Genomic DNA, 11,314 nt, shown 5'->3' with positions numbered 1-11,314 from the left:
TCAAAAAAAAAAGATTCAGGTTTTTGCTACAGGGCATGTGTACTCACTGGAAAGAGACAGAGAAAAATAGAGAAGGAAAGTAAGAAATCAACCCCCAAAGGGGACGGCCGCACCACAATCCCTTCTTCTTTCTCTTTTTGAGATGTTGGGCATGTATGCACATGTGCCCGGTGTGATTTTCAAGCTGCCAGGTCTGGGGCTGGAACCACAGTCCGCCATGTGAAATTGAGCACCTTAACCGCCATGGCACCTGCTGGCTCAGGAGTGGGGCTTAGTAAGCAGACGTGTGGCATGCTGAGAGGGACATCTTGGAGAGACGGCTATGGCTGAAGAGTGGACAGGAGGGCGCCAGGCCTGGGAGCGCTAGAGAAGGCTATCGACGTGATTCAGGGAAGTGGAAGTCATAGCTTGGGTCAGGGAGCAGAAGAGGCGATAGGGAAGAGGAGCAGGTGGGTGACGTTAACAGCTAGGACTGGGGCCAGCTCCACGGTGCAGTGGTTAAAGGACAGGTCCCGAATGACCGGTGAGGTGGTTTAATCCTGGCCCCACAGGCTTGGAAAACACGCTGGGCACAAGTATGTACCTGCCCCAAATCCCGACAGAGTGGAAGAACGGAGAAAGGTTATGGCCGGTCACACTCCAAGGGGGGAGGTGCTTGTTCTGGCCCCTCCACACCCCCATTTCTCTCTGCCGCGTACACATGCCCTCTGGCAATTAAAAAATAGGAAAAGACCCTGCTAGGATGCTTGTCTCTATCTGTTTTTATCACTCATGAAAAAATAAATAAACTTAAAATAAAAAAAAAAATGGCCCTGGAACCAGCAGTTAGCCTAATGGCTATGTCGCTGGACTCCCACGTAGTCGACCGCGGTTTATGTCCCGGAACCGGCGGCTTAAAACTCACGCCGGGGGGCTTGTGTGTCCTGAGAGGAGGATGGAGAAGGGATTGTGGGGTGGTCATCCCTCCTGGGGGGTGATTTCTTGCTTTCTGTCTCTCTGTCTCTCTCTGTCTTTCTAGAGAGCACACGCACCCTGTAGAAAAACCTCTCTGAAAAAAGAAAAAAAAAAAAAAGATTGGCCCCGTGGTCTGGTGGTTAGGAACGCTGGATCTTGTATGGCTGACCTGCAGTTCAAATCCCTGCCCCAGAGGCTTGAAAAACACGCTAGGCACAAGTGAAAGTGTGCCCCAAATCCCAACAGGGTGGCGGTGTGGCATGACTATGCCCATTGTGGGGGTACTTTCTCCCCCTCCCTTTCCCTCTGTCTCTGTGTCTCTTGCTGGCAAACACACATACTCTCTGGCAAAAAATAAATAAATAAAAAAGAAAAGAAAGAAAAAAAAAGTTAGGCCATGGGCTAGGAATCAGGGATGGTGGTAAGCCACAGGATGGGAGTCCCAGAACTCACGTGGAAACTGTGGACCTTCCTCTGATCCCTCTTCCACTCCTTGGCCTCTCTGGTAGAGCTAATTTAACCTTCCATGTGCTTTCCTTGCTTCCCATCAGTCCGAGGGCTCCAGAGGGCCAGGCCCTGCCTTCTGTGCTGCCTGCCCAACATCCCCCAGGGCCTGCAGGTGCACAACCACTGCCCCCACCCCCACCACTCCCGCCTCGCCAGGGCTGTCTATAGCTTCAGCCACAGACAGGCAGGCGTTCCCCAGAGTGGCCCCTGGAGGAGGGTGAAGGGAGGTGGAGAGGATCTGCAGACCGAGCTGAGTCTGAGGCTCTGGCCTTCCCCCATGGCCCTGCATAGGGGAGGCATGGCCGGGGAACACAGCCAGGGCGACAGACAGGCTGCTTGGACTGTCGTCCTGCAGAGTTCTCACCTGAAAGTGCTGAGGCTTTGAGGACAGGGCCCTTTGCTCGGGGGAGCTGGGAACCAGCAGCTTCTGCCTAGCCGCCTCTCTCATGGTTAAGCCCAGGAGGTCTTCATCCCCTAGGAAACAGTCCAGGTGGGCTCAGGAGCTTCAGGGCATTTACCCTACTTGCTGTTCTGTCCCGTGACCAACTGCTAACTAAAAGCACATGTCTTCCCTCAAGCATTCTGCCAGCCCCTCCCACCCTCAATCTATGGAGCCTGGGCCCCGTTTGCCACATAAGGGGGCTCTTGGAAATGGCCATCCTTGCCTTGCTCTGCAGCCATCAGAGGCTGGGTCTTGTGCCTAGAGAAGATGAGTGGATACTTGGGTTCACTCCTCAGACGTCTGGAGCTCCAGCCTCCAGGTCCCTGGAGCTTTGGGGACCCTAACCTGGTCATGCTCCTTCTGTGGGCCTCAAGGGATGGGTCTTGATGGTCCCAAAGAGCCTGCCCAGCTGTCTTGGAGAAGGGCAATGGCAAGCACCAGGGAAGGATGTACCTGTTTTCTCAATATCCTTCTTGGTCATAAGGGCCACCTGCAGGGTGACAGTACACTACAAGGCAAGGGCAGAGTGTGTGAGTCTTACCCTGGTAAGAACTGGTAAGACAAAAGCAATGGTTTGTGGTGGTTAAAGATTTGGAAAATAAAGGAGGTAGTTTCAGAAGAGGGTGCAAGAGGAAGGGAGGAGAGGGAGAGGTGTCTTGGGAGCATTCTAGAACCACGGACAACTAACAGTTCCTTCCCTTACCCAGCATCTCATGACCTTATATGGGAACTCGGGCAAATGTCTAAACTGAACTCCTGCTTCCCATCTAGCCTCCAGACCACCACCAGGACTGGCCCCCAGATACCCATGAAGTACCCTAAACAGTCAGAGTAAAGTCACGACTCCTGGCACATCTGGCCCCCAGCCGCCCACCCAGCCTCAGATCTCTACCCACCATGGGCAAGGAATATAGGCTGCCTACCCTCCCTGGATCTGTTGGGCTGCCTTGTTCTTCATGTACTTTGTGCCCTGTTCAGTATGCTCATGTCCTTCCTTAAAATTCATCTGAGGGACCAGCAGATGGCATAATGGTTACATTGCTGGACTCCCATGTAGTCAACTGAGGTTCGAGTCCCGGTTAAAACTCATGCCGGGTGCATGTGCATGTGTGCCCAAGATCCCGAGAGAATGGAGAAGGGATTGCGGCATGGCCATCCCCCTGAGGGGTGATTTCTCACTTTCTATCTCTCTGTCTCTCTGGTGAATGCATGCACCCTATAGCAAAAATCTCTCTTAAAACATTTTTTTAAAAAGACTCATCTGAGAGGCTGGATATACAAATGGACAGTGACAGACCACTTAAAAACTGGAACTCTGACACATGATCTATGCAACCAATCCAGGAAATCAACACACTCTTTAGAGTCACCAGCCCAGGAAGTCAGCCTGCTGTAAGTCAGACTTGTTGGAAATCAGACCACTTTTTCCAGCAACAATGCAGGAAGCCAAACAAAATAACAATTAGTAACAGTCAGTGAGGTCTTAACTTGTTCTCACTCCGTTGCTCTTGTTTATTCCCACATGTCTTAAACATCACCTGCTCTGGAAAAATGGCCGTTACCTCCTAAGCAGAATCATTCACTCTGTCCCGACCTCAGTGGTCTAGTTTTGCTGAACATTGTATAATGTGTGCTGGAGTGCTTGCCTCTGGGGAGGTGCCTCCTCCAACAGACTTCATTCCACTATTTATCCCATCTCTTAGCCCTGTGGTTGACTCCCAGGGGAAGGGCAGTTAACTCATCCAAATAGATGAATGGAAGAGTGGGTAGCCTGATGGGTGGCAGGCTGGGACATCAAGAAGGCATGGTGGTGTGATATTCCCCAAGGGCAGGAAGTCCTCCCTCAGGCTTGGGCCCTAGTCTCCCTCTGGAGTAGAGAAGCTCAGCTTCACCAGTTGCCCCCAATCCTCCAGCTACCCTGCATGAGCCTTGTTGGGCCTGACTCACGTCTGTGGATGTCATGGAATGGTTGAGCAGGGTCAGATCCTTCACGAAAAGGACCTCACTTGGTTGTTTCACCAACGGCTTGAGCGGTATTGTGGCCAGGCCAATGAACCTGGGGAGATGAGGAGCAGTGTGAGATTCTGAGCCAGGGTCAAAGTGTCTTTCTCTGAGCCTGGCGTAGCTTTAGCTAGACGTGTTCCCCCCTCCCCCACCCATGGCTATGCTGTCCACAGAGAGGCTGAAGAATAATGCAGTGATGGGGAGGTACATCCACAGGGGGGGTCCAGGGCTCTTGTCTGTGGCTCCCAGGGCAAGTACAACTGATTAGATCAGGGTGAACACCTGACCCAAGCTGAGCCACTCAGATTCTCTGTCCTAGGAATTTTGACCTGGGATACCATTGCTTTGGCCTCCATAAGATGTTGGTCTTGGTTGGGTACTAGGATGGGACCATGAGAAGCCAGGGTTGGGCAGAGAGAAGCAGAGATTCAGGATCCCATGGCTTCAGATGGACAGAGCTAATGCTGGTTTCGAAATTCCTAATCCTAGCCAGTGTGCACTCTCGGCGTTGCTACCCTTCCATCACCCACCCCCTTTTGTTGCTTCAGCTAGCTGGGGTGGGTTCTGGGCCTTGCATCGAATGTATCATGAACTGGAAACTAGATACATCGTCTGCTGCTGCCTGGTCGGGGAGTTGTCTCCTTTTGCCTCTCTCTGCCTCACCTTTCTTTCTTTTTTGAGCCCACGTCCCGAAGGATGATTTGCAGGAAGGAGTCATTTTCCAGTGGATGGTCCCAGAGGGGCCAGATTAGGGTCTGTGGGGAGCACAGAGAGGTCAGCCCCTTCCCCTGCCCTCCCCATCCCATCCTTCTAGGAAATGAAGAATGATGTGGGGAGTGGGCTGGCACCGTGTGTCTCTAAAACTGGGGAGCCTCCCTCGTATCTGATTTCCCAAGGGGTGGTGCTCATTACCTTTCAGCCAGGTGTGGGCATCCTACCTGGACTTCTGAGGCGTGGCCTGGAGTATTGTGGACGTGTTAGGAGTTAAGGGGTTTGGGGAATGGGAGTAAGGGTGGCAGAGGAGATGGGATCCTGCCCAGGGAGTTTTGTCTCTGCTTCTGGCACTTAGGAACATCGGGTTGGCTTGGTTAGATTCGTTGATGGGCCACAGCGTGGTGCATCCCCAGAGGGGGAGAAGGGCCAAGAAGAGTTGTGGGCAGATGTGACCTTCACAGCTTTGTCTGATTGGCAGCTACCGCCAGCCCAGGATGCCCCAGCCTCGTCTTTGGGGCTCCCACCTAGATTCCACCCCTGCCTGCCCCTTGCTGCTGGGATTGCCCTGGGGTCTACCTCATTCCATACGGGGTTATTCCCTTCCTCCATGCGGGTTCTCTTCTTGGCATCTGCAAAGACACCGAGGGACTGGCATTGGTGACAGCAAACACTGCGAGGTCTGGGTTGAGTGGGGTAAAGAGAAGTAAGACACTCTCAACAGACTTTAAGTTTACATTGGGAGGTGTGAGATGGCATCAGTATTTTTCTTTCTTTCGCTAAGCAAAACTTCTTGCTTTTTATCATCCTATGACAGATAACATTGGGTGTTCATTTCACCTTCTTTCTGTGCATAGTTTCTAGAATTTTGTAGCCAAGCAGGGCCATGAGACTCAATCTAGCCAATGGGTTATAGGAGCCAGGCCTGACTCCTAAACTCTCCAGTCTCCGTCCCTCTCCCCATAGCTACCCTAGGGACCTGCTGGCAGGGTCGTTCCAGGCGACTACACAGCCATAAGGGGCAGGCAGCTAGACCCTAAACTACTTTGAAGGAGGCGCCCAGGAAGGATGCCCAACCAGAACCTATCCACACAGGACTTGGTGTGAGCAAGAGGCAAACTCTTATTTTAATTCCCTGAGATTTAAAGGTCTATTTATTACAGAGGAAATATCTTAGTATATCATAAGACATCCCAGAACATCTACAATGGTTGAAAGCTCTCCTTTCAGTAAAATCGTCCTCCCCCAGAAATATCTTTAACAGACAACCATCTATAGCCCTGCATTGCCAAGTTACTCTGAGCTTCTCCCCAGGGAAAGAATGTGTGTTTGTGTGCCTAAGGGTGGTAGGAAGGGGGTTATGGGGGTTTAAGGTATTTTGGGGAAGAGACTGGAAAGGAAGAGGACAAAGGAATTAAAAAATATCAAATATAAACAAGTAATCACAAAGATTTGTGAGTATACTGTGGGTAAACCATAGAGTTCTGGGTTTTAGGTATCTTTTTATTTTATTTTATTTTATTTATTTTATTTTATTTTTTTGCTATAGGGTATGTGCACTCACCAGAAAGACAGGGAGAGACAGAAAGCAAGAAATCGCCCCCCAGCAGGGATGACCACGCCACAATCCCTTCTCCTCCGTTTTCCTCTTGGGATCTTGGGCACACATGCATACGCACCCGGTGTAAATTTAAGCCACCGGGTCCGGGATTTGAACCGTGGTCGACTACATGGGAGTCCAGTGACATAGCCATTATGCTAACTGCTGGTCCCTAGATACCTTTTTTAAGTTTTACCTTTTTTTAGCATTCATTATTGTTTATATTTAATCACTGTATATCTTTACAGTGTACATTTTCCCCAGCATGAGTATAGTGCGTATTAGTCAGGTCAAAGACAGTGCCATTAAGTTATCATCAGCAGATAACTTTTCATCTTTGTGTCTGTTAAACGTGCTGTTTGTTTTTCCCTGATCCCCTCCTCCCCCTTGTCCTGTCTCTAGTATCTACAGTCGTCCTTGCTGCCATTATACCTTCTAAGCTTTCAGTTTCTGTTACAGAGAGCGCAGGCAATCGGTATATATTGAGCAGGGACATACAATGCTTCTCTTTCAGCGTCTAGCTTGCTTCACGTAGCATTAAATTTTCCATATTTGTTTACTTTGTGTCAAATGTCAAGGTCCCATTGTTTTGTATGGGTGAATAATATTCCATAGAGTACACGTGTCACATTTTTTAGTTGCAGGAAGGAGTCATTTTCCAGTGGATGGTCCCAGAGGGGCCAGATTAGGGTCTGTGGGGAGCACAGAGAGGTCAGCCCCTTCCCCTGCCCTCCCCATCCCATCCTTCTAGGAAATGAAGAATGATGTGGGGAGTGGGCTGGCACCGTGTGTCTCTAAAACTGGGGAGCCTCCCTCGTATCTGATTTCCCAAGGGGTGGTGCTCATTACCTTTCAGCCAGGTGTGGGCATCCTACCTGGACTTCTGAGGCGTGGCCTGGAGTATTGTGGACGTGTTAGGAGTTAAGGGGTTTGGGGAATGGGAGTAAGGGTGGCAGAGGAGATGGGATCCTGCCCAGGGAGTTTTGTCTCTGCTTCTGGCACTTAGGAACATCGGGTTGGCTTGGTTAGATTCGTTGATGGGCCACAGCGTGGTGCATCCCCAGAGGGGGAGAAGGGCCAAGAAGAGTTGTGGGCAGATGTGACCTTCACAGCTTTGTCTGATTGGCAGCTACCGCCAGCCCAGGATGCCCCAGCCTCGTCTTTGGGGCTCCCACCTAGATTCCACCCCTGCCTGCCCCTTGCTGCTGGGATTGCCCTGGGGTCTACCTCATTCCATACGGGGTTATTCCCTTCCTCCATGCGGGTTCTCTTCTTGGCATCTGCAAAGACACCGAGGGACTGGCATTGGTGACAGCAAACACTGCGAGGTCTGGGTTGAGTGGGGTAAAGAGAAGTAAGACACTCTCAACAGACTTTAAGTTTACATTGGGAGGTGTGAGATGGCATCAGTATTTTTCTTTCTTTCGCTAAGCAAAACTTCTTGCTTTTTATCATCCTATGACAGATAACATTGGGTGTTCATTTCACCTTCTTTCTGTGCATAGTTTCTAGAATTTTGTAGCCAAGCAGGGCCATGAGACTCAATCTAGCCAATGGGTTATAGGAGCCAGGCCTGACTCCTAAACTCTCCAGTCTCCGTCCCTCTCCCCATAGCTACCCTAGGGACCTGCTGGCAGGGTCGTTCCAGGCGACTACACAGCCATAAGGGGCAGGCAGCTAGACCCTAAACTACTTTGAAGGAGGCGCCCAGGAAGGATGCCCAACCAGAACCTATCCACACAGGACTTGGTGTGAGCAAGAGGCAAACTCTTATTTTAATTCCCTGAGATTTAAAGGTCTATTTATTACAGAGGAAATATCTTAGTATATCATAAGACATCCCAGAACATCTACAATGGTTGAAAGCTCTCCTTTCAGTAAAATCGTCCTCCCCCAGAAATATCTTTAACAGACAACCATCTATAGCCCTGCATTGCCAAGTTACTCTGAGCTTCTCCCCAGGGAAAGAATGTGTGTTTGTGTGCCTAAGGGTGGTAGGAAGGGGGTTATGGGGGTTTAAGGTATTTTGGGGAAGAGACTGGAAAGGAAGAGGACAAAGGAATTAAAAAATATCAAATATAAACAAGTAATCACAAAGATTTGTGAGTATACTGTGGGTAAACCATAGAGTTCTGGGTTTTAGGTATCTTTTTATTTTATTTTATTTTATTTATTTTATTTTATTTTTTTGCTATAGGGTATGTGCACTCACCAGAAAGACAGGGAGAGACAGAAAGCAAGAAATCGCCCCCCAGCAGGGATGACCACGCCACAATCCCTTCTCCTCCGTTTTCCTCTTGGGATCTTGGGCACACATGCATACGCACCCGGTGTAAATTTAAGCCACCGGGTCCGGGATTTGAACCGTGGTCGACTACATGGGAGTCCAGTGACATAGCCATTATGCTAACTGCTGGTCCCTAGATACCTTTTTTAAGTTTTACCTTTTTTTAGCATTCATTATTGTTTATATTTAATCACTGTATATCTTTACAGTGTACATTTTCCCCAGCATGAGTATAGTGCGTATTAGTCAGGTCAAAGACAGTGCCATTAAGTTATCATCAGCAGATAACTTTTCATCTTTGTGTCTGTTAAACGTGCTGTTTGTTTTTCCCTGATCCCCTCCTCCCCCTTGTCCTGTCTCTAGTATCTACAGTCGTCCTTGCTGCCATTATACCTTCTAAGCTTTCAGTTTCTGTTACAGAGAGCGCAGGCAATCGGTATATATTGAGCAGGGACATACAATGCTTCTCTTTCAGCGTCTAGCTTGCTTCACGTAGCATTAAATTTTCCATATTTGTTTACTTTGTGTCAAATGTCAAGGTCCCATTGTTTTGTATGGGTGAATAATATTCCATAGAGTACACGTGTCACATTTTTTCAATCCAAGTTGTACATTACTTTTTATTTCACAATTGAGAGTGTATATGAGAGAGTACAAACCTTGTTGTGCTGCAATCCTCTTTTCCTAGCCTTCCTGCTCATCAGCGTGAACACATGTGCCAACCCAGGGATTCTAACCAGCTGTCAGCCATGTGGCTTCCAGCATTGCAGTTCCGCTTGCTATGGACTGTGCCAATAGGCCAGGCTATTTTGGGCACCTTTTAAGAGACATTTTTTTTTTTTAAATAATTTGCCAGAGGACACATATGCTTGTGGGTCGGATAGGGGAGAGAGAGAGAAAAGGAAAGTGAGAAAGCAACTCCCCCCCAACTTTCAGTAGGAAAGATCATGCTGTAATCCCTTTTCCTCCATTCTTTTGGAACTTCAGGCATGCACACGCACACACCCAGCGTGTTTCTCAGGCTACAGAGTTTGGGATTGGAACCGCACTGTCAGCCATGTGGGATCTAGCCACCCTGACCACTAAACCACAGGCTGACCTATAAGAGATGTTTCTAGGAGAAAGGTGGTGTCCACTAGCTGGTAGAAAGATGACTTGGAATCAGCCTGGCTAACCCCTGAAATTTGTCCATGAGGGCCAATGCATACTGAACTTCCACTACACGCTCCACTCCCCACCCCCCGCCCCTTTTTAAAATTTGCTGTAGGGTACATGTGTTCACTGGAAAGACAGAGGGGGGGAAATAAGAAAGCACCTCCCAGGAGAGATGGCTATGCCCCAATCCCTTCTCCTCCATTTTCCTCTTGGGACTTTGGGCACATATGTACATGTCTCAGCATGGTGTTCAAGCTCCCAGGTCTGGGACTCACACTCTGGAGCCAGCCATGTGGGATCCCACATAGTTAACCATAGTTCAAGTCCTGGACCCAGCGGCTTAAACTCACACCTGGCATGTGTGCATGTATGTCCAAGATCCCGAGAAGAGAATGGAGGAGAAAGGATTGCAGTATAGTCATCCCCCCGGGGGGTGAGTTCTCGCTTTCTGTCTCTCTGTCTTTCCAGTGAGTGCATGTGACCTATAGCAAAAAACCCTCTTTAAAAAAAAAAAAAAAGAAATGAAAAATCACAACAAATATTGATAAATACATAGTTTTAAAAAATGAGAGAGAAATAGTAACATTAAATTTTGATAATTTTTGAAAATATTTTGTCAGAAGGTACATGTGCTCATCAGGGAGCGACAGGAAGATGCAGACAGTGAGGGCAAAAGCACCTGCAATGGGGCACGGTCACATCGCAATCCCATCTCCATTTCTCTGCCCCATCAGGGTTTGGGGCATGTACGCACATGCACTCTGCATGTTTCTCAAGCTGCTAGATCCAGGACTTGAACCGTGATAGCGGCCACGTGGGACTGCCCTGCCTCCATCGCTAGACCCTGGAGCTGGCCTGATGACTTTTGCAAGACCTGGGCAGTGTCTGCTTCATCACTGTGTCCCACAGGGCACCTTTTATGTAACTCCAGTTCCTCTGAGTGCGTGTTCCGTCTTGGGGCTCCTCCCTCCTGTCTGGATGGGGGCTCTCACCTCTGAAGTAGACGGTCATGCAGGGTCTGGGTGGGGGGGTTATGGGTGGGATGATCCGGGCTGACTCCACCACGAGCCGAAGCATCTCTCAGACCTGCTTTCTCCCCTCTTCCTTCTGCAGTGCCACAGCGTCCTTCTTGGAGCTCCTTGGTCTGGTCCAAGGCTTCTCCCAGAGTGAAGGCCAGGAGGAGCGGAGTCCCCCATCTGTTGCTTAGCAACAGGAGAGCTGTCACAAAGGTGAGTGTTTCTTGGTTCTGGAGAGAACAGAGGGGAATGAGGAAGTAACCAAGTATAAAGCAAGTGGCCTGAGGGGACTGCGCCTATGGAAACAGACCGGTCCAGCTGCTTTGCATTTCCTTTTTTCTTTCTCTTATTCTTGTTCTTTTGATCTCAAGATCAGGCTAATGCAATGTTTTCTCTTTATATGAGCAAGTCATCTGGGGCCAAACATTATCAAAGTCACAGAATTCAGATAGGAAAATAAGAGAAGTAGGGTGATCCTAGAAAAGATAAAGAGAAATCAAGGAACTAGAAACATCAGTTTCCACGAGAACTCAGGGGAAGTCCTTTCTAATGTGGAAACAGAACTATTCTTTTTTTTTTTTCAAGGGAGATTTTTGCTATAGAGCATGTGTGCTCACCAGAAAGACAGAGAGAGAGAG

General features: G+C 49.1%; 1 protein-coding gene across 1 annotated transcript in view; it reads right to left on the bottom strand.

Annotated features, from left to right (window-relative positions):
* Positions 1–10,842, bottom strand: part of FER1L5 (fer-1 like family member 5) — a 71,411-nt gene extending 60,569 nt beyond the window's left edge. Inside the window, exons 1-6 of the mRNA XM_006166563.3 lie at positions 10,653–10,842; positions 7,446–7,498; positions 4,571–4,662; positions 3,851–3,959; positions 2,357–2,411; positions 1,826–1,935 (exon numbers count right to left, since the gene is read on the bottom strand). Coding sequence (XP_006166625.1) covers positions 1,826–1,935; positions 2,357–2,411; positions 3,851–3,959; positions 4,571–4,662; positions 7,446–7,498; positions 10,653–10,737 — 504 coding nt within the window. The 5' untranslated portion in view covers positions 10,738–10,842. The remainder of the gene's footprint in view (positions 1–1,825; positions 1,936–2,356; positions 2,412–3,850; positions 3,960–4,570; positions 4,663–7,445; positions 7,499–10,652) is intronic.
* Between the last annotated feature and the right edge of the window lie 472 nt (positions 10,843–11,314).

This window comes from Tupaia chinensis, unplaced genomic scaffold, assembly GCF_000334495.1.
Source record: "Tupaia chinensis unplaced genomic scaffold, TupChi_1.0 Scaffold144276_1, whole genome shotgun sequence".
Lineage (NCBI taxonomy): Eukaryota > Metazoa > Chordata > Mammalia > Scandentia > Tupaiidae > Tupaia > Tupaia belangeri.
The sequence above is the reverse complement of the archived record's forward strand: the minus strand, read 5'-3'. Positions and strand labels throughout refer to the sequence as shown.